Consider the following 23,245-nt stretch of genomic DNA (forward strand, 5'->3'; position numbering starts at 1 on the left):
GTTAATATGAAAAGCAACCTAAAGAGTTCAGGAAAGAGTTTATCTTTCTTTTCCAAACTCTTTAACAAACTCTTTGTTAGTATCAGGATAAAACAAAAGACATTTTTTCCATTCCAAGGCAGTTATGTTTCCGAATATATGCTGGCAGTTTTTTAACTCTTATCATGAAGAACTTTAAGAAAAAAACCTTAATGTGTAAAAAGCTTTTATCTATCCTTAATCTTTGTTTTTTTTTTTAAGAACCTAGAAGTTTGGTCAATTCCTATATTATACTTTAATTTTAAACTCATGTAAACGATTGAAGAAATTACCATCTTTATTCTCAGAATATTTAAATAGTTTATCTGACTGAAAAATATAATTCTATAGGAATGTATTTCTGTAAAGGTTGGAATCCAAATTTTGTATCTAAGTTATTTTATTCTTTAATTCGAGTTTTAAACATGTTTTGTGATTTATTTCCATACACGTCTATATAGCCCTTTCTAAGGAAAAAAAAAAGAAACTTTGTTATAAGTAGCTAGTAGTGATTGTTTGTCTTATGCCATCTCTTTCACTTTTATAGTAAAATCATTTATTTATTCTTGTATTTTTAAATGAATTGCCCATCCTCTAATATCAGTGGACTTTTTGGCTGGCCAGAGAACCAATTCACTCCCTCATGTCTCATACGCTTCCGTTCCAACATTTTTGAACATTTGTTTCAACTAACAGATCAACCACATTAGTTCATCATACTTTCAGAGTTGAAGGTTAGGGCACAGCGGCCAATTGCTGTTAACTGTATGATTTCTTGTTTCTCAGGATTTTATTTTTTATTTGCTCTTTTTTAAAAAACATCTGAGCAGTTTATGTTCTGAGAAGTTTCTCAAAAACGTGTATTTCTCCAGCAATGGTGCATGTTTGTCAAAAAAACACAGATCAAGGCATTTCTATGATTATTCATAATGCTTTGGCTAATTCACATAAACAGCACCAAAGCTATCTGATATTGTCTGGTAGTGTCCATTTTCACAGTCCTCTAACTAAGTCGAAGTGTGCCACTTTCCTTTAAGATCCATCTCCTCCTGATACGTGTTTTACTCCTGTTCTCAGAGCCACGGATACTATTACCCATTATTTCTCCTTTAAGGAATTGTTTTACCACTTGGCCATTCATTTGTGTTTCTGGTTATGCCTTCCATAGCTTCAACTGCCTATTAACTGACATAATAATGCTGATATTTTCTATGGCTTTGGCTGCTTTCATCCAGGGATTTCAAAGTGCTTTTAAGATAGCTCGGTTGCTTTGTGAAAGGCAATTAATAAGACAAAGAGAAATAAAGACCCGAAAAGTGAAGAAGCCCATGTATATTCACACACCAAGACCACTGGAAAATCTTTAAATTTCATTCATCTTTGAATTACTTTGGTTAGGCGGTTAAGAAGATGACTGATACAACTGGAAGTATAGGAAGATCTAGTGATGTCATTTGTTTTGATTCCTAAAGACTGACTGGGGTCAATAAAACTTTAAGGTCACTGAAATACAAAAACAAAGGATTCTGACTCATGTCATTCTTTTTCTGACAGACTTCTTTTAGTTTAAATGTCCCCTGATTTGAGGCCATCACCACTAGAGGTTTCCAGACTCTCTCAATAAAAACTGTGTCCCTCTTTTGAGGAATCCATTGCTGCAGATGTGTATGATTCCATTACCATCATTTGTTCAACTATTTTCCTACTGATGGATATTTGGGTTATTCTCTTCACCCCTGCAGCAATGGATCCTCAAAGGAGGAAAACATTTTTTATTAAGAGAGTCTGAAAAACCTCTAATAGCTATTATTCAACGGAATACTAGTCAGTAATAAAAAGAACAAACTACTGATACCCCAAATGACATGAATGAGTCTCTAAAACATTAAGCTGAGCACAGAAGTCATGAAGTGTATGATTCCATTCATTTCATAACTCCATTCATATGAAATTTAAAAATAAAGAAAACTACTCTGCTAATAGAAATCAACAGTGGTTGTCTTTTGTAACATGGGAGATCTTCTGGGGTGATGGATATATTCTATATCTTGATTGTATACTTAATATTTGTACATTTCATTGTAAGCCAAAAATAACTTAAAAACAGATTAAGGAAACTAGATTTTTCTTCTGAAAATGCTTTATTTATATTTGCATTTATACAGTAATTTATCTATCTTTCAGTGTTTCTCAAAATAAATTCTTTTTTGTTTAGATTCAAGCCAGTGTGGGCTGAATCATTTCATTAATTTGGCAGGTATGTCACAGTTTAACATGACTTAAAAATAAATGCATGGATAGGAATGAACACCTTTTTATTTGTAGGCAATATTGTTCTGTGGACAAACCTAAGGTCCAAATTCTGACTCTATCTGTCCAATAGCAATATAACCTTGACCAAAATATAGTCTCAGTTTCTTCATCTGTAATAATTATAGCAACCCTTGCGGAGTAGTGCACAATGTATACAACGTTTGTTATAAAGTAAGTGTTCAACAAATTTTAGTTTCTCTTTTTTGCCTCTTAACTTCAAATGTTTTATCTCTGTACATAAGGCTAGATGTGGAACCAGGTATGCTTCCCATGTAGTTCTGTGTGTTTGACGTGACTAACACCTTGGTAGGATGCAAAACAAAGACGCTACTATATAATGCAAAATCTCATAAGGATAGAAAAGCATTAACAGGAAGAAAGGGATCAGCTAATCTCACCCTTTAAATATAAATTGTTATCTATTTTATTGCTTCCCAACCCAATCTATTTTTTTCTACTATAGACATAAGAAACCAGGGCAAAAAGGGAGAAAAGAGAATCCAAATATTGACTTATTTATACAACAAATATTTTCTTGAGTGTTTCCTATGAGTCAGGTATTGATCCCAACCTCTCTGTTCCTAGGACTTAGAGCTGGAATTAAAATACAAGTAAGTTTTAAGGGAGATGTGATTTATGGACTGTTAACTAGATAAAAAAAAAAAACTTCAAAAGCTTTTCAATATTCTTTTCTGAAGTCCTGCTAGCGTCTCAATGGAAGCAAACATCATAATGGTCTCCTTCCTGCTTTTGAGAGCAGCTGAGATTCTTCTATTGACACAGTTTCTAGGATTGAACTTGAAAAACCAGAAGCAGGGAGTTCCCATTAAAAGTCATGGCCTTGCAGACTTAACCCTCCTATCTGTCCCACAAGCCAGAATTTTCTGACCTGCAGGGCACAGTGTGGGACTCATCTGTTCTTTTCAGCATTTCCTGGCTAGGGACATAATACTGTGGTGGTAGGAGGAAAGAGTGACACAGAGGAGATTTATTTACAACTGAACTGGATGAGGTAATTAGCAAAGCATCTATTTAATCTCTGACTACTAACGGGCAGTATATTGGTATTACAGGACAGGACAGGACATTAATGCTCAGAAGTGTACTAGTAAGTTATGGGAAAAAAATTCCACAATTTTTTCATGGAAAAAGTCAGTAATTTTCAGAGGTCAATAAAGAAACCCCAGAGCAAATACTTTCAGGAACCAAGAGGGGTTCATCCATGCACTCGTGTCTCTCCTCCTGGTTGGTTCTATGTAATGGAGGGGTGTGTGTGTGTGTGTGTGTGTGTGTGTGAACAACCTAGACCTGTGAATCAGTTAAGTGGTGACTTTTGGCCCCCTAAGCAAAAATGTCAGCTCACCAGTGCAAGGAATATTATGTATTTTCTTTACTCCAGTGCCTAGAAAATTGCCTGGCACATAGTAGGCCCTCAATAAAAAGTTGCCAAATAAATGAATGAATGAAAAGCAGAGATACGTTCAACTTGAGCTGTGTTAATCTGTTTGCTTTGTGACTTGGGCAAGTTATTTAATCTCTGGGAACCATTAAAAAATGGAGGATAACCCTGTTACTTCCGTTGTTTATTTGTCAGTGTTTAATGATTCAATATTCAGGACAGGGCTTTGTATGCAGAGAGTGCTAAGTGGAGGTGGACTCCCTTCTCTTGCAGACACTCCCTGACCCTGTAATGATTTAACATGTTGTTATAGTAGACAGTTGTGTTAATTGGATGATTCTATGAGAAAGTGTTCTAACGGTGACTTAAATATGTTGAAATGGGCATGTTGCACTGGTTATAACAAAGCATTGTCCATCATTCTAGATTTTTCTAACATAAATCTGTTCCAAGGTATGAAAAAAAATCTAAATTTATACAATAATTGTAAGTTGATGAAATAAACATGTAATTAACAATTTACTAGCGGTTTGAATATTACAAACAGTGTAATACACCTACTCAACAGGGAGAATTTTATGATTTTGAACAAATTCCATTTTTTATTCCAGGGATTTTATTTATCAGTACCATGTAAATCAGTTGTTTTTGACCTAAAGTTAATAGTTTATTTGGGAAATTATTTGAATAATAAAACACAGTTCTTTGGCTTAAAATGGTTGGAAGCTGAAAACTCAAATAAACCTATATCCCAGTAAAGGCTATATCAGAGGATTTTATTTAATGGGGTGAAGAAAATATTTCCTGATTTTTTTTATTACTGTAGGGCAGATCTGACACCATTAGTTTTCTTTCCGTCATAAATACAGACGAGTAGAATTTGACAGGCATCACTATAAAATAGGTTATAGATAAGTTCAGGCATCTTTCCTTCCACACAGACCTTTTACACTCCATTCTGATGGGGCTTCCTGAATAGAATGACCAAGGTTTGACTTTAGGCTTCTAGGTCACGGTTTCACCTTGACAACAGTTCTTTCATTTCCAGCCGTAACATTTGCTAGGATCCCTAAGGTGCTTTCATTTTTGTAAGTAGTATAAGGAAAAAAAAAAAAAAGGAAGGATAGAAAAAAAAAAGATAAAACTTAATTCACATGCTGCAGGACTATCTCTGTGTCTCTGGCACAAAACTTCAAATCCAATCCAAGAACTGGATGTGTATTAGAAGTCTGCAGATTTAAACCTTGTCCACCATGATCAAACTGGATTTATGGAGCATCATAACTCTCCAGACACCATCCAGCAGCTTATTAATTTAATAGACTCCTGTCCATTCACTGATGTTCCTGCCCTGACAGTCTCTCAAGATAAGGCAAAAGCCTTTTGACAGGACAGAGAGCATATATATTTTCTTCTGTTTTCTCGTGGATGGGGTTGTCGACAACTTGAAATGTGTGGCTCAGCAAATTTGTTTTTTTCCTTCTCTCTTTTTTTTTTTTTTCCCCTTTTGCTGTGCAGGAAGGATGACAGAGGCGAGCCTCCAGAGAGTTCCAGGGGTCAGGGGGGCCTGTGTTTCCCCTAAGTACTTATTTAGCATTTTGTTTTGCAAAATAACAATGAATTGATTTAAAGGCATACACGCGGGACAATTTCACCATGAAAAGAAACAACATTACAATTTAATGCCTAATATAAATTAAGAGGTGTTGGAGAGAAAAGGAAAAACAGCAATAAATGTTCCCATTAAACAGAGTACAGCAGCATTTTCTTTTCTTTTCTATATTCCCATTTGTGGGAATGAGGGGGAGTGCCAAAAAAGATAGCACTCAAGCTGTTGTATATTTAAAGACAAAACAGGAAGAACTTTTCAATGTTCTTATTTTCCCTTTATGATATTCTCATGCTCTACAATGGTGTTTATTTGCAAATGAATTCACAAGTCTTTGAGAGTTATTACACTAGTATATTGCAAGGTTAACTGTTTCCATCCCTCCTGGTACTCTTCAGTTAAAGACACATCAGTAATCACTAGACCTTGGCTTCTGAAACTTAAGCGTGCACACAGATGACCTGGGATCTAGTTAAAATGCAGATTTGGATTCCGTAGGTCTGAATGGAGCCTGAGCCTTAGCGTTTCTAACAAGCCCATGCAGTACTGCTGGTTGGCAGACCACTTTTTTTTTTTTTTTTTTTTTTTTTTGCAGTACGTGGGCCTCTCACTGTTGTGGCCTCTCCCGTTGCAGAGCACAGGCTCCGGAAGAACAGGCTCAGCGGCCATGGCTCACGGGCCCAGCCGCTCCTCGGCATGTGGGATCTTCCCGGACTGGGGCATGAACCCGTGTCCCCTGCATCGGCAGGCGGACTCTCAACCACTGCGCCACCAGGGAAGCCCGGCAGACCACTTTTAAGGAGCATGACATTAGCCAAGCTTTTAAAAAAGGGCAAACTTAGATATGGACAAATGATACCCCAGTGTCATACCAATGTAAAACATAACTTGAATATATAACAAAAAGTTAACAGATTCCCGACCTGGCATATAGTGGGTACTTGACTAATACTTCAATGAATTGAAGAACTCCCAAATTTCATGTAATGGCCTGCTTTTTATAATCTCCCTTCTTTGTTACATGTGTGTAAAGACGATTATCTTAATTTCCTTTGAGATAGTTAACTACAATGGTGTATGTAAAGCCAGGGATAAGATGAAAAGTAACATGCCCATTTTCTTATACACATTTTCTCCTCACTTCATTTCACTGATAGAAAGCTATCTTTCTTATCTGTATCTCTAGTCAAAATGCAAAACTATGAAGTGAGACTTCTAAACCAAACTATTGTTTGGCTTAAATGTCCTACATAGGCCTTTTTATTTTATTTTATTTTTTGGCATCCTACACTCACTCTAATCTAGAAACCTACACTCAAAGCACAGAAAGACAGCAGAGATTATACTGAAGATATTTAAGATTTTATATTACCAAACTAGTTCTGATATCGAGAGACTCCAAATTATTAGTTACTAGTCAATTGATAAATTTTGTATCTTTTGGGGGGCAGGACAGCAGGACTATCATACGTTACGTATTATATCAAGTTAACTATGAAAACTTGAGTTCCTTCGTAGAAATATTTGATAAGTATTCTGAAAATGTTAAGTTTTCATAATAAGCCTCTGAGACTTAACATTTCTTGAAAGAATGCACAAAGTAAAGGGTACTGAACTGGAGAGCGGTCATTCTTGAAAATCTTTACTGACAACAGAGACCAGACAGTGATGATAAATACTAGATTTCTGAAGGAAAAACTGGCTTAAAGTAATTTATTCTTATTGAATTTCAATGGGCGGTAGATAGAACTACATAACTAGATAGATAGAAAAAGCTTAACTGTTCATACTTAAATGGAGTATTTTGGATCCATTCTTTTGGCTGGGATATTCTTGCTTGAAACACCACGATATACTGTCTTGGTTGACCCCACTGTTGTCTGACAGTCTTCCCATACTTAAGAAAGACTAATGAGAATATAACTTTTCTGAAGTACTACTGTATGTCATGGCACATAAGGTGACCTTTTAGTTTAAAAATAGCCTTCAGAAATGGAGTTGACTAAACACCAAGGGAAAATGAAAAGCCTCCAATTTCACGTCTCAGAGCAAAGACTTGAGGTCTGGCTGACTTCCCCCCAGTGAAGAGCAAGAACAGCAGACACAGTCACTGCTTGGTGGGAGAAAGTCAAGTGGATCCACAAAGAATTGCGTAGTAATGGTGAGCCAATGTCTTGGCATGGCTGCTGTAAAAAGACGTCAAATAAAACCCTAAGGTTTGACAACATCTTTGGCATGTATATGATTCTAATTTTTCTAAATTCTTTTATGCACCTTCATTCTAACTGATGTAGCACAAGGTATGCTGTGTTTACATAGGATATTCCAAAGAAATCCTCTTGTATTAGATTCCCTAGCATTAAAAAAATCTTGCTAAGACATGGAATACTTTTCTAGATATGGAGAGAAGAATATTTAGAGTACTGGATTTTCAAATGATTTTCATCCTAGTGATTTTTGAAACTAAAGCAAATCCCACTAGAGTTTACTATGTTGAATGATGCATCCTAATACCCATTAAAAATAATTCAAGATTCAGTGAGTATATTCTATGTATTGTCTGTGGAGGAGAAGTGAGAAATGGTGTCATTGCATCTGAGGTGTTCACGTCCAACTTGGGACAATGCACAGGCTGGGGTGGAGCTCTCTCCCTGGGATGGGGCACAGAAGGTTTTTCAGAGGCACTTATACATGCTAAGTCTTGAATGACACCTGTTGCCAAGATAAAGATGTCTAGAAGGTTATTAAGCAAAAGAAACATGATGTATAAGGACAGATATGAGCAAATAAGGAATAGCTGAGGAATTTTAAATAACTGAGTATAGTTTGAGTACAGGGTATCTGTGGAGGATGAGTGAGAAATGAAACTATAAGTAGTAGGATAATTTTAAAAAATTCCAGATGGGATAAGCTATGGGAAACATAGAAATGAGAAGAAACAAGACTAGAGAATGATGTTTAGTGGCTGGACAGTGATGGAGAAGCCTGGCACTGGGTGTAGAACGGGATAAATCAGATCAAGCCTCGTGGAATAAAAAGCTGTCAACAAGGAGACCTGTGACAGAGTCACTTCAATGGAATCATGAAGGCAGAAACAGCAAAAGAGAAGATGCTGGAATTCAGGAAGTTAAAGGAATGCATGCAAAAACTTTGCAGAAGCTCACCTAAGAAAAGAAGCAGAGAGGGCTTCCTGTTAAATATGATGAATTGATTGCATGCATTTATTTCTACTCCCTTTCAGTAATGTGACGGTAGAGAAGAAAAAAACAATGATAAGGGCAAAGAGACGGGGCAGAGTAGGCAACAGAAGTCAACAACATCTTGGAAGCTAGAAAACTGATGGAGTGATAGATGACACAGCAGAGCACAGAAAGCTGAAATCCAAGTACTTGAAGAGCAGCTGGTTAACAAGTAGCAAGCAGATTTATTCTGAAGAATCCTGGAAAAGATCAGAAAGTGAAGGCACCTGGCACCTTGAAAGGTAGGGTAAGCAGTGGAGCTAAAACTTGCAGGACTGGCCTTCTAAGTAAGAAGCTGTTAGCTATACTTGCTCAGCTATTCCCTGCAGAGCTAAGTGACATTCCTTTCCCACTCTGGAGGCTTAGTCTTTGAAGAAATGGAATAGAGGCTTTAGATCCAGAGACACAGGCTCTGCCAAGGGTAATACTAAAGTTTCACCTGCATTAGAAGATTAAAGGAACATCTACATTCCCAACAATGAGATAGGACTTTCCCAATGTACCACCTGGTCCAGTTTGCCCACAAAGTTCTCAGATTGCTGGTTACAGGCTCATCCAACTCAGAAATGAGACTGGCATTCTGGAGAAGCTAACCATGCTAAGACAAAAAATTACATACACCGTCATTTGGAGACCTTATTACCATGGCTAGGTTGTCATCCTATGACCCCACACAAAAGCTACCAGTTGACAAGCTCTGCCTTCTCAGGCTGCTCTTGCATTCACCCCTTAGTGCCCCACTCTTAAACGATGAAGTAGGTATTCATGGATCTCTAGCCACTTGAGGAAAGCTTCAACACTAAATACAGGGACAAAAACAGGCAGGAGAAAGTAAGAAACAATGCATGGGACACACAGCTTCCTAATCATTCCCCACATCCTACTTCAGGGATAAAGGAAAAATATCCATATTAAAAAGAGCAAGATGTTGAAAAAAAGGAACAGTCAGGGAACAAGAAAGACCCCTTGTAAATTATAAACATGAGAGTTAAAATTCAATAGTGAAGATAAGGTATAAAGTTTGAGGACATCTCAGAAAGTTCAACCAAGTCAGATTACCTAATCATGGGAACATTATTAAATCCATACTTTATATTGCTTTTCACAGTAAAGAAAAAGCTGTAACCCATTCATATATTGATTAATTCTTTCATAAATATTTAATGAGCACCTACTATGTGTCATAGATGGCTTCAAAAAACAGACAGAATTCCTGTCCTTAAAGAACTCTCATTCTGGGGGTGAGAGGATTACACTAATTTTTTAAAATAAATGCTAAAATGCCAGATATGAAGATAAATGAGAGAGATGTTATAGACTGAATGCTTGTGTCCCCAACTCTAAATTTATATGTAGAAGCCCTAACAACCAATGTGATGGTATAAGAGGTGAAGCCTTTGGGAGGTAATTAGGTCATAAGGGTGGAGACCTCATGATGGGATTAATGCCCTTATAAGAGACAGGAGGGAGGGAGGGAGCTCTCTCTCTCTCTCTCTCTCTCTCTCTCTCTCTCTCTCTCTCTCTCTCTCTCTCACACACACACACACACACACACACACACCACCATATGAAGATACAGCAAGAAGGTGGCCATCTGTAAACCAGGAAGATGGGTCCTCACTAGATACCAAATCTGCCTGCACCTTGATCTTGAACTTTCTGCCTTCCAGAACTGTGAGAAAGAAGTCTGGTGTTAAGCTACCAGCCTATGGTGTTTTGTTATAGCAGCCTGAATTGACTAATACTGAGGAGAACAAGGAGAGAAACAGAGACAGAGTAGTTAGGCAGACCCTCTGGGATGGCAACATTTGGAGAGAGTTTTGAATGAAGCAAGCGAGGGGCCCATGTGGGGGCAGAGCAGGGCACAGTGCAAAGGCCCTGAGGCAGAGGCATTCTTTGTATTTTCAAACAAAAGCAAGGGCCTGTGACACTGGAACAGAATAGTTAGAGAGTCATAGTAAATAACACACAGAGGTATCCAGGGGCAGATCATGTAGGGCATTTTAGGCCAAGGTAATAATAACCTTGTAGGCTTAGTTCAGGCATTGCCAAGCTTTTTCTGTAAATGGTCAAATAGTAAACACTTTAGGCTTTGCAGGCTAGAGGGTCTCTGCCACAACTACTCAACTCTGATGTTGCTGTGTAAAAGCAGCCACAAACAAATTATACAAACAAATCATGGTAGCTATATTCCAATAAAACTTTATTTACAAAAACAGGTGGTGGGTCAGATTTGGTCTCACGGGCCATACTGATCCTTGTAATCAGGCTAATTGCAAAAGGAAGCCACTTGTTGGAGGGTTATATGTGCTTCTACGTTTCCATTTTCTCTGGAAAACAAGAAGCAAGGTCATTATCTAACAGGGGATGGTATATATTTGGGGAGACAGAAGTCTGACATAGTCACTTTGAAGACGGATTCGGAAAAAAGATCTGTATTGCCAGGCTACTTACACTGAGGGATTACATTCACCTCACGGTCAAATGTAATATAAACTGGTCAGCATTGGTTTCTGTTGTAATTTTGTTGTTGTGAGTGGTGGTGATGGCTTCATTGTTGTATTTTGACCACACATTTATATAGCGCTCACTGTGGATCAGGCGCTATTCTAAGCACTTTATAAATAGTACTTCCCCTAGCTTCTGCTGCTTGGATAAAGCCAGGGGAAGGTGGAAAGTTGGATTGATTAGAATGAGGGTATTCAGGCCACTAAAGGCCAGAGAAGGAGAGAAAAGTGAGAGGGTGCAAGAGAGTAATTAGAAAGATGGACCCATGGAATCCAAGTCAGGTCCTCTGAAAGTAAGGACGGGAGGTTGGTGGGCAGGGCAATGATGGTGAAGACAGAAGGGCATTGGAGGTACATTTGGTGTTGAAAAAATTGTTGGAGTCAGGTAATGAGTGGAGAAAAGCAGAAGATTTATATTATCTTCTAGAAAGATGTAGGTACCAACATTATTTCTTGACAGATAAAGTCTTGTTTTTATTAGTGGATGGACCTGAGCTTCATCTTTGACACAATAATCAATAAGCTTAGTAAAATCCCAATGTGAATATGTGTGTCTCAGAACTTTCAGTAGCTCTCCATTACCCCCTTGATGAGGTCTTTGGACTGAGCACTCAACCGAACCCACAACATGGCCCTCAGAAACGTGTGCAGGCTTGCCCCTCACTAGCCTTATTTGTAAATTCTCTGTTCTAAAGTGTGCCCTGACACTCTCATGAAAACACGGTATGTATCACAGCCTGTAAACTTTTAGGCACACATTTCAACCTCCTCAAATGCCTTCCCCCATTTCTCAAATTTATATTCAACTTTCAATATCCAACCAAAATTCCACATCTTCCGTCAACTTTGCCTTGACCACGTAAGACAGAACTCAGCATTATGCAACCTTCATCAATTAAGCTCTTTCAACAAACTCCTTAAGTTAGGGGTGTGTTTCATATTCCTCTGTATCCCTCATGACACCTGGGCCATATCATGTGCAGAGCCTGTGCTCAGTTACTTTTATTTTATTTGGAAAATTATCTTATGAAATACAAAGTGTCAGGACATTTACAGAGATACTAAAGAAAAATATATAGTGCTCAGTTACTTTTATTTTTATTTGGAAAATTATCTTATGAAATACAAAGTGTCAGGACATTTACAGAGATACTAAAGAAAAATATATATCACTAGAATATAATTTAAGTTCCATGGATGAGGGACTTCATGGGTACGGCAAAGATTTTTGTTCTGTTAGTTTGGGTTGTATAAAAAGAAGAGCAGGAGTGTAGTTAAGACAAAGAGTGATTTTTGTTTGCAAATATTTTTCTTAAATTATATAAGGACCATAATCAAAGTGAAGAAAACTATAAAGGAGGAATACAGAAAGATTTTCCCAAACCTTACCACCTTTACAGAAATACTTTCATAGTTTCAATATATTGATATTTCTTCCCCATATGTTTTGCTGTACATATACTTTTAAAAGACAATTATAATCATACTAGGCATGAAACCTCAGTCAACTTTTCAGTTGGAATTATAATACAATAATTTTTTTTCTATGTAATACACTGTTTTAAAGAAATATTCACAATATCTTACTCTGAAAACATTCACCCTAAAGAGTTGTTCCTCATTTTAGCTGACAAAGATCCTTTTGGGGGTAGCTTTCAAGATTAGCATCACTTTGAATGACAAGCTAACATCCCTGAATGATAGTGAGTCACCTCTCAGAAGACCCTACTCTTCATTTTTCATTTTTATACTTATGAAACTGATATATTCTTAGTTCTTATCATTTGCCAACATCCTACCTGGGTTTTTACCCCTAAGAGACAGAAGCTTCATTCATGCATGGATCCAGGATGGTTTAGGATATTTTTCTCCAACATATGAGAGCTCATCTAATCCACTGAAGTAATTAATAGTATTACCGTGCAGGGTTATTTACCAACATTTCATTAAGGAAACTCACAGTGATGTTGATACGAAAACAAATGTATTTTTTTCACATCAAATAGCATACATTAATAATAACTCAGGACATAAACTATTCAGTATGACCAGACCCAGACTGAAATAACATCAGTAAATCACTAACGTAATTGTAAAAACAGTAAATGCATAGTAAAAAATGGAAATGGCAGAAGGCCCTCTATTTGCTGAAGTTGCTGTCATTCTGCAATTTGCAACAGACAGCTCCACTGTAAATAAAACATCCACGGGTGGGGTCACTTGTCTCGACCTTAAGAACCCCTCAGAAATGACAATTTGAATCAAAAGGATGGTTTTCTAAAGCAGCCATTTAAAGCAATCACTGATTCCTAGAACAGGCATAATAAATTGCTCACCTCCCAAACATCTCTCATTCTTAGAGAACATAACCAGAAAAAGCCTCAGATGTTCATGAAACATATTGGGTTTTCGGCATCGCGTTATCCTGTGGTACTCTGCAATCAATTACTGTTATACCACCGTCATTAATAATTTTCTTAATGAAAATGATTCTGTTGATCTCCGCTGTATTTTAATTATCAGAGTTAAGCATAATTACACTGCAGCTCTGAGCTGGCATGTGGACTCCTTTAGGGCGCAATTTTGTTTTAACACACTGATAATGTAATTTTACATTGTGTCAGTTTGTTTGGTTATTATCCAGTTGTACAATTCCACTGTATTCCTGATAACAGATAATAACCTTAGTACCTCCTATATCCTGAAGTCATTTAAAAAGCAATATTGGAATTCTGCGGCTAGCTAACTTAATCGCCTTATGATTTTATAATTCCTGCCGCTAAATATTTGGTTCAGGCACCCACCCTCTTTTAAGAATACTGTAAAACTAGACAACAGTTATACATTTTCTGTGAACTACAGAATGGTTAAATAAACACTTAAATATGAGCACACGTTTTTCTTGTTAAATTACTTTCTTATTTATATAGCATTAGGTCCTTTAGGTAAAGTTAACCATGAACTTGTAGGCTAGTTGGGAAAACTGACTGCCACGTTAGACAAGGCTGTTTCAAAATTCTAGGAACATGCAACAGATCCTCTATTTTAAGGTGGAAAACAGTCCAGACTTTTGCAAGGGTCCTTCTAATGAAAGATCTTTGTTTTAAACAGTTGATCAATTTAGTCAGTGTGCAGAAAGTTGCTTATCCAAGTTAGGTTACATTAGAATTACAGTCATTATTTCAACACTACCTGGTATAGGACCTTGAACGTACTACACAATCAGTCAGGGCTTAACTGAATTAATTGCATGATTACATTTGTCCAAACAAGCAAAATCAGAACTTTGAAGATGGTCATAGAATGATTTGGAGATTAGTTTTCTACATGACTTTAAATTGCTGTGGCCTTCGAAGCAACAGAGAAATTAGCATAAGGTACTGCTGTCATTGCTGTTTTAGTTCTGGAAAACTTTTTCTTAAAAACCAAACCACAGAGCAAGAAAAAAAAGTTTCATTGATAAATATGTACGTAAATTTGTGATGAAGACCAATAATCTACAATCTAGGCCTAGTAAATGGTATCATCAAAACTCTGCTAAATTGTATAATTGGGAATCAAGGTCAACACGCTTAAGATTGAATATCAATTTCATCACGTATGAGCTGTATATCCTTGAACTATTTACTTACCTAAACCTGAGTTTACTCATCTGTAAAGTGGGAATAATTCTGCTTACATCATAATTTTCTTGTAGCGGTAAACCAGAAAACGTATGTAAAGTGTTTAAAACCATTCCTGGCATAGAATATGTGCTTAATAAATGGTAACTGCTATTGCTAGTTTTAATATTATCATCATTATCTTTATAATAGCATTTTACATATGACTTTCATTAAAAATATCAGGTGCCCAAGGGAAAAAATATCTTTAGGCAAAGGCTTCTGGCCTCTGATTCTATAATGCAGTTCTCTTCAGATGCTGTGGATTCACAGGGGCCAAATGGGATTTATGGGATTCTTGGCTATAAACCTGGTATCTGATGACCAGGTTTTCTCACACACTTGCTTGATACCAACATGGAGGCCTGGGTTCATTTCCTCTAAATTTGTCCTGACATATACCCAAGAGGGCAAACTGGACTGAGTATAAGATCATCAGCAATATAATATTTATAATAACATATGCAGTTATGTGTACGGGTGCATCTTCACAAAAATCCTGTGAGATGGCCATGGCTATTTCATTGTTACAGTTGAAAAAATCAGGATTTAAAGAGGAAAAGTGATTTGCCCAAGGTTCCATCTAAGCAACAGTTTTTTTTACAATGATATTGTGCTTTTATATAAAAAGAAATCTTCCATGGTTAAGGTGAGATTGAGGGTTAGCTGATACTTTTTCACTCCTTTGATTGACAATGTTTATTCTCTTCATCCAGATACCTAGAGAATGTGGCTGCTCTGAAACAACACTCCATGAAAACCCAAATAATTTAATTTTTCCTCATTTGAAGTGAACTGAATGAACAAACTCACATGCAAGATGCTAAAGGTTTAATTTCAAATGTTCAAAAATGTGAAACTCGAAGTAACTTATTTACTTTTCATAAATGAGAAAGGGCACCATACTGTGCAAATGCTATAAAAAATACAAAGGTATATAGAAAAGAGAAGTTAATTTCCAATGCTCGACAGGCATTCATGGATTTTAGGAGTAAGTGGGCAGGCCTCTGCTCATCCTCCTCTCCAGCAGCCTCCCTTTAACTTCAGCATGGTGCTTTTTAGTATTTTTCCATTGGAGATAAGTAAATTAGAATTATCTGGAGTCTGCTGAGAATAATGGCAGAAACCAGACAACCCAACAAGTCTGGTCCATCAGTGTCTGGATGAGCTAATTACTTTCTGGAATGACAGGGGGTAGTTGAGGCAGGAAAAAAAAAGTACATCAGATTATAGTATTAATGCTAAATACTATACTTTTTTTTTTTTTACTTTGATAAAACAGGATGATGGCAGCCTGTCAAATAGCACTAACTGATGTAATTTGATAATAATTATTTGATGGACACCCTGGAAATGAAAATTTTATAATTATGTTTAATTTTACTACTAGCCCACATTTAAAAATACTTCAAAAAGTAAGCATGTCTCTTAAATGGTAATAGTTACACGCCATAAGAAAATACTATAAAAAATCTCACAGTTAAGGCATTTAAAAATGCTACATACACATATTTTTACATTCTATTTGTAAATAGGTACTAACATACTTTCAGATAGCCAGGCCCAATAAAGATGATTTTGGCACAGAATTCATAAGTAGTTTAGGTTCTTAGCTAGAAAACAAAATAAGGCAATGCAATTTTGGCATCTGGAATTTACTTTTCAGCTTCTGGGAGAGCTTTTTAGACATTAGGAGTAATGTGTTGCATCTGGGTACATGGATGTTAGCCCATCAAGCAACCATTCTTTTCTGTCTGGAAGTAGCACTTTGGTTTCACTTGGGGAACTACTTCTCCTTTGTCTCAGTGGTTTATGTGGGGTTAGATCTACAGATGATTGTAGTTTGTAAGGAAGGGTCATAGTGATTAATTGGTTCAAGGATTGGTATGTGATGTACCCCAAATAAAACCCAGAAAAGCTCTCTTTTCACTGGGATTGCTGTGCTTGTAGAATAAGTTTGGAGTTTCCCACCACTTGACAAGAACATTTCTGAGGATGAAACACACAAAGAAAGAAGAGGCAGAAGATAGAGACAGTCTGGGGACAAAGTGTGAACAACTGAATTAAACTGATCCTGAAGTTTAGCAGATCCCTGGATTCTCAGTTATATGAGCAGATGAACTCCCCTACCCCCGATACACTAACGCATGCACGCTTACACACACACACACACACACACACACTTACACTTTGATTATTTTTTGTATAAGCCAATTTCATTTGGATTTCTATCATTTGAAAACAAAACAGCCCCAACTGATAAATAACATACACATTATGAAAATGTCTCACACATTACAGATGTTCGAGTCAATCAATATGTACCTATTAAATCTAAATCACCAAACCCTTCCAACTACAAAACTCTTTTGCTTTGAGAAGGCTTATCAGACCCATAGCCTGTGAAGATAGAAGGCTTCAGAGCTCATGTGGTCCTGGTAGGAGTGATTCCTGGGGTCCTATTTTCCATGATGAGAACAATCCCTAGTATAATCCTAGAATATCGAGGTATTCACAGAACTTTGAGTGAACTATTCCCTTCCTCCAAAGGCAACCTGAATTCTAGGAATTAGCATCAGGCCTCTGAAGCCCATCTAGGAGAGCAGAGTAGAATCTACAGCAGAGTTTTCCCAAGTGTGTTAACCAGAGAACTAATTCCAATGTTCCAATGGATGTCCACTGGCTGGGGAAAAAAATATGCATATCATATAGTCAAACGAGTTACACAGGTTTTTATTTTGTTTTGTTTTACTACAGGACTTCTCAGAGCATTCATACCAGAAGGCCTTGTGAGTTTTCAAGAGGGGCCAAGACTGGCAATATTTGGTCCTGGAACTTTTCCTTTAATCTTAGGGTTATGTGAAGTGTACTTTGGTAAGTGCTATATTATAATAATAGTCTGTGATTTCTGCACAGAAATGTTTGCATAGTTTAAGAGAATTTATTCATCATGTAATAGTGTCAAGGGGAAAGGTAGAGTCACACAGTACAGAGAGTATAGGATTTAGAATGATCAAAACCTGGATTTAAATTTGGCTTCTCTGTTAGCTTTCCTGAACCGGGGACAACCATACTACTGCTCTAAGTCACACACAATGTAGGTTGTGTAAAATGAGAAACACACTACTTATCTCATCTAGCTGCTTGAAAGCTTAATGCAGGGAGAATGTATTCTAATATGTACAACTCAGGCCCTTAATTAGACAGATGTGTGTTTGCATCCCACTTTAAACACTTAGTAGTTGAAACACTTTGCTGTACAGCAGAAATTAACACAACATTGTAAATCAACTATACCTCAATTAAAAAAAAAAGAAACACTTAGTAGCTATGTGACCATGACAAATTACTTAATCTAGCTGTCTCAATTTCATTTTTTGTAAAATTGGGTAGGATGTTAATTACCTACTAGGAGGTATTAAATGATGATTAAATGAAATTATGCATATACAGTCGTTACTGCAGTCCTTGTTATTTCAATTGCAATGCCATCTGTTCTTGTAAGTTGAACAATATCGAGTTACCTTTTGTAGGTTAAAAACTACTGAATATTAGGAATTCATATTGTTCATCATCACAGTATGTGATGTGTCTATTATAGTTTCTAGCAACCATTCATCATTTGTTTATCTGGTCAACCAATCATTATTTACTCTGTGCTCTTTTTGTACAGGCAGCATGCCAGACCCAGGATAAAAAGATGACTGAGACATAATCCTTGCCCTCAGTAAATATAGAGTAGATTGGAAAGGCAGGCAATAATACCTAACTTTTTACTACTCTTTTTTTGAAACATAAAATGATAATCATAAAACGAGGTTAAAAGAGCAATGAGAGAAATGCATAGAATTTGGTATGGGAGTACCAAGGAGAGGATTCAGGGGTGTTTAATAAAGGGTGGCTGTTATTATCCATGTACAAAGCTAGCACACAGTTGGGCTCAATCCATGCTTTATGAGTTAATTAATAAGCTTCTACAAATTACTCCAAAATGTTTATTGCCAAGAGGCTTAAGGTATACCTAACCATAATGCAAACACGTAAACATGTTCAAACTAACGTACTCCATTGAACATAGAATTACAATTTTGTTATAGTGTTTTTCCTTATGTAACAATATAATAATCATCTCTTCTAAAACAATGCCCGATTTAAACATGTAATGGATTTGGATTATGATAGAATAGCTATCCTCTTGGTTCCTCCATATTACATTGCCATCATAGAGATAAGATATTGTACAACAAAAATTTAGTCTCAGTCATTGATCCTATACTCCAAGCCATCTTTTGTAGTGTTTGCATTCTGAATGTGGACACTGGTAAGCTGGCTCACTATAATATTGCTTCCCATTTTGATAGAACATAGTGACATATCCTGGGAAAATCTTACTTCCCTTCTAGTTAAAAGCTCCCACCAGCATACCACAGGTATTTGGTGTTTGATAATAAGTGGGTATGAGACCAGCAGTTACAGAAGGAAAAGGAATATAATCAGATCCTGGTGTGCAGATTGTCTTTTTAGCTTGCAAATTCCCTCTTTCTGGTGTTTCAACTTTCAAAGGCTTATGGTAGTTTAAAGGCAATCCTCTTATAAGTGTACAAATTGTAATGATTATAGAAACAAGTTGTAATTGTTTCTAGCAAGTTTTTAAGAGTCTTTGATGTTATGATTAGTGTTTTATATGTTAATATATTGATAGGGGTGCTTATTTGCTTGTTCCCTTGTATGCTTTTATGGTTTCTAGGTTCAATGTACAAATACATCTTTGATCTCAGTAGGTCTATTTGGTTAAAAAGGAAAGCGAAAAGAAATTAAACATGAGAAGCACAAAGTTTTGCAATATTTACAAAGGAGTAAGATTAGGGGTTTCACTGTAAAAGTACAGAGCTTGGGCCCAGAACTTAATATGGAGAAAAGTGCGGGAAACCACACCACACACGTGGAGGGGCCTGAGTTTGGGGGAGTCGGTCCCATGTTGTGTGTCCCGGAGCAGCAGTTCCTTTGCAGCCAGGGTGTAGCTGTTTGACGCAGTCTAGGTTGATGCCACACTGAGCAAATCAAAGGCAATGCTCTGCAAGCCATCGCTTCCTCTCTAGCATTTGCCTCCTGCCCTTCAGAAATCACCATGGGGAGGAATTCTCAGTCTTTGCAATGGCTTCCTTTTCAGCTATCCCCTCATCGTGTGTGATTTCAGGAAACTGGCTGGAATGCAATGCCTTCTAGAACTCGCCCCTTGACACCCTGACACGGACTGCCAAATTTCAAAAGGAATTTACTTTTTGATGGATGATGCCTAAGAGAGGAATCCGAGATTTCACTGAACCCGCTCTGAATAAAAGTAACAGCGAGGAAGGTACTAGTCAAGGCACTCCAATCCACGGTTAGGTGAATGTGTATGGCGCTAAGTAATTAATGGTCTAACACATTTTGTTTTATACTGTACAGGAAAAGAACAAAAAAACAAAACAAAAAAAAAACCCAACAGAGTTGCTGAAACTACAGGTTAGGGAGATTCATAAGGGAAAAAGGAAGAGAGAGGATCCCATTTTACTTTGTACTCCCATTTCAGCTCATTTGGTTCTACTTTGCAACACTCAGCTTTCAATACATCCAAAGCGAGAGGGAAATGATCTTGCACTTACCTTTGCTGTACACAATGCAGTTGTTTTTGTTGTCTTCCACTCCTTGCCAAGTCACATCCAGTAGCCACTTGGGACCAGCAGTCAGCACCATCGGGACCTGAGCCTTTGTCTTCTGTAGAAAGAATGATAACAAACGGATGCCATTTGCTTTCGTTGATTAAAAAGTTGAATAATAACTGTACTAATCATTTTATTTTTCCAAATAACTAAATCTCCTAAACCATAATCCAAGTCCTTATTCCCCTGTCTCATGATATCTTTTTAAGACGACAGAAGCTGTAAAGCTTGACTGCTTTCACTAATCTGAATGGTAGAATTATTATCAAGAATATTTTTTTTCTAAGTGATACTGGATCAGATCTCCAAGATTAGACAGATCTCTTGCAGCTCTGAATTATAAAAAGAATGCAGATGACTTTCATTGCAAAGAGCAGAGTGTTTAGAAGTGAACTTTAGACACATTGTACTTTACTATCAACAGGATCTCACTATTTCCTGAAACAGACAGGAAAGAATTTAAAGAATCAGGATCCATTTCAAAGCTCTATCCTGAGCAACATTTATATTAGAGTAGAAATTTATTCTGAATGAATAATGAAATCCACCAACACCCTTTTCTAAGTATGGATATGTAGTCCCACTGAAACTGAAATAATATTAATGCTAATGACTCACCATACACTGTCTCCGAGAAGACTATAAAAGAGGATTGGGAATAAATTCAGATGCAGAGCAACTAAAGCATGACATTCCTTGCTCTGAAAAGCACAGAAGCAGGGAGACAAGTGCTCTAGTTCTAACAAAATATTTTCAGTGTACATTTTAAATATAAGGCTCAAAAGGGTCATCATTTTAGGCCGTTTGGCACCCAAATTATTTGTCTTTAACTATGTTAAACATGGCAGGAAATAAACCAGGGAGGAAATAAGTAAGCCTTAGCAAGACTGGTGTTTCCCGATGAGTCAGAGTGAATTGGCATTCAGATGTTTATCATTCACCAGCCCATGTTCTGTATATCAACTACCATGAAACAACAACACAGAGTACAATACAAGGGTCTCAAGGTAATTTTTGAACTGAATTTTCACCTAGATATGATCCTGCCGAAGACATCCCAGCCCATTCTGGGACTTTCCCACATGTGATGTGCTATCACAAATTTCCCAAATTGGCATTAGCAAGTATCCACTTGAGGAGTTCTATGTAATCTAGCAATTTCAAATCTCTCAGGAATCTGGAAACCTCCTGTCACTGGCCAAATGACAACACTGATAGTACATGAGACACAGATCTTCTATTGATACTGCAAAGCCATATTAAAAGCTATGCATAAAATCAATGCTAACCCAATTTTGATGTATCAATTATACTGTAAGAGGTAAAACTACCATAAAATATACTACTTAATGGAAAAAATCAACCATGACGGACAAATTAAAAATAAGTTTAAAAAAATACTTCAAATATTAAAACAGAGGAGGCGGTAAACCAGATCACCCATAAGAAATACTAGCATACTGATTTTTCATATTCATACTTTAATTCATTTTGAAGTCTTTAATTTTTCAACTATGTATCTTAATATTTGGAAAGTAAAACCATGAAAAACAGTTATCTGAAAGCCCTGGGGGAAGAAAGTAATTTTATATTATAAGTTTTTAAAACAATCTAGACTAAGTGTTATCAAGTTATCCCTCTGGTTATTAGTCTAAGTCAGGGGTCCCCAATCCCCGGGCTGCAGATAGGTACTGTCTGCTGCCTGTTAGGAACTGGGTCGCACAGCGGGAGGTGAGTGGTGGGCTAGCGAGCGAAGCTTCATCTGCCGCTCCCACTCACTTGCATTACCGCCTGAACCATTCCCATCCCCGCCACCCCCGGGAAAACTTGTCTTCCACGAAACTGGTCGTTGGTGCCAGAAAGGTTGGGGACTGCTGGGCTAAGTGACGATTTTGTTTTTCCATTTTCAAAATAGAATTTGAGAACAAGTAAGCTTCTTCAATCTGAAATGATAGTGGCCCATATCCAATTAAATCATAGGTCTTAATGATGCATATTTCAGCTCCTTTTACTACTAGGGAAGCAGGTAAGTCCATAGATCAGGGTCAGCAGGTCTCCAAGCAAGCAGAACTAGTCACGGGAGAGACTCTATCATTTCGATAAACCTGCGCATGGGGGATTTAGTGGTGTTATTTGTAACATCTGCTCTCTTCTGATCTTAAATAACAGACTTCAACAACAGGCATCTGGCTCATTTCGACTGTATTCTCTTATTTCATGAGAAAGACATGCATCTTAAATTATTTAATCTTTATACCCAAAGTTCTTAAAGCCACATGGATTTCTACACAGTAAAGCAGCTTTTACAATTTTCCATAGATAATATGAAAAATAAACATTGATCACAAACTCTTTAGGGAATCTTTACTGTAAAGTAAATCAATTGGTTTGCTAGTCACAATCTTCCATCAATTTTACAAAGGAACCTGCTGATCCAGTCTTGTGCTGGGTGCTAGGAATAGGAACAGGTCTTTTTCAGTGAAGAATACGGATACATTAAAAAAAAAAAGTTTACTATAAGGCAAAGAGTAGCAGGTAGGGAGGGCAAAGTCATGTGTAAATTGTTTTGGGGTCAATGAAGGGAGAGAAACTCCTGTCCTGTGGCTTCTGGGATGGTATCATGCAGGAAGTGACTTTCAGGCAAGATCTTGAAGGAGAGACAGGAAGCATTTGCAATTGCTAGTAATGGCCTGGGCGAAGTCTGAGCAGTGTGTAAGAGTGGTATGTATAGGAAATAGTGACTAGTTCTGGGATTCTTTGGTTTCAGTTCTTATATAAAGTCTTTAGAGCTGTTCT

The 23,245-nt window shown here is 37.1% G+C and overlaps 1 protein-coding gene across 1 annotated transcript in view; it reads right to left on the reverse strand.

Annotated features, from left to right (window-relative positions):
• Window positions 1-23,245, reverse strand: part of ZFPM2 (zinc finger protein, FOG family member 2) — a 483,882-nt gene that overhangs the window by 140,782 nt on the left and 319,855 nt on the right. Inside the window, exon 5 of the mRNA XM_082601162.1 lies at window positions 20,393-20,504. Within this exon, the coding sequence (XP_082457288.1) occupies window positions 20,393-20,504 (112 nt within the window). The remainder of the gene's footprint in view (window positions 1-20,392; window positions 20,505-23,245) is intronic.

Source organism: Mesoplodon mirus (assembly GCF_964341445.2).
Source record: "Mesoplodon mirus genome assembly, chromosome: 16".
Classification (NCBI taxonomy): Eukaryota; Metazoa; Chordata; class Mammalia; order Artiodactyla; family Ziphiidae; genus Mesoplodon; species Mesoplodon mirus.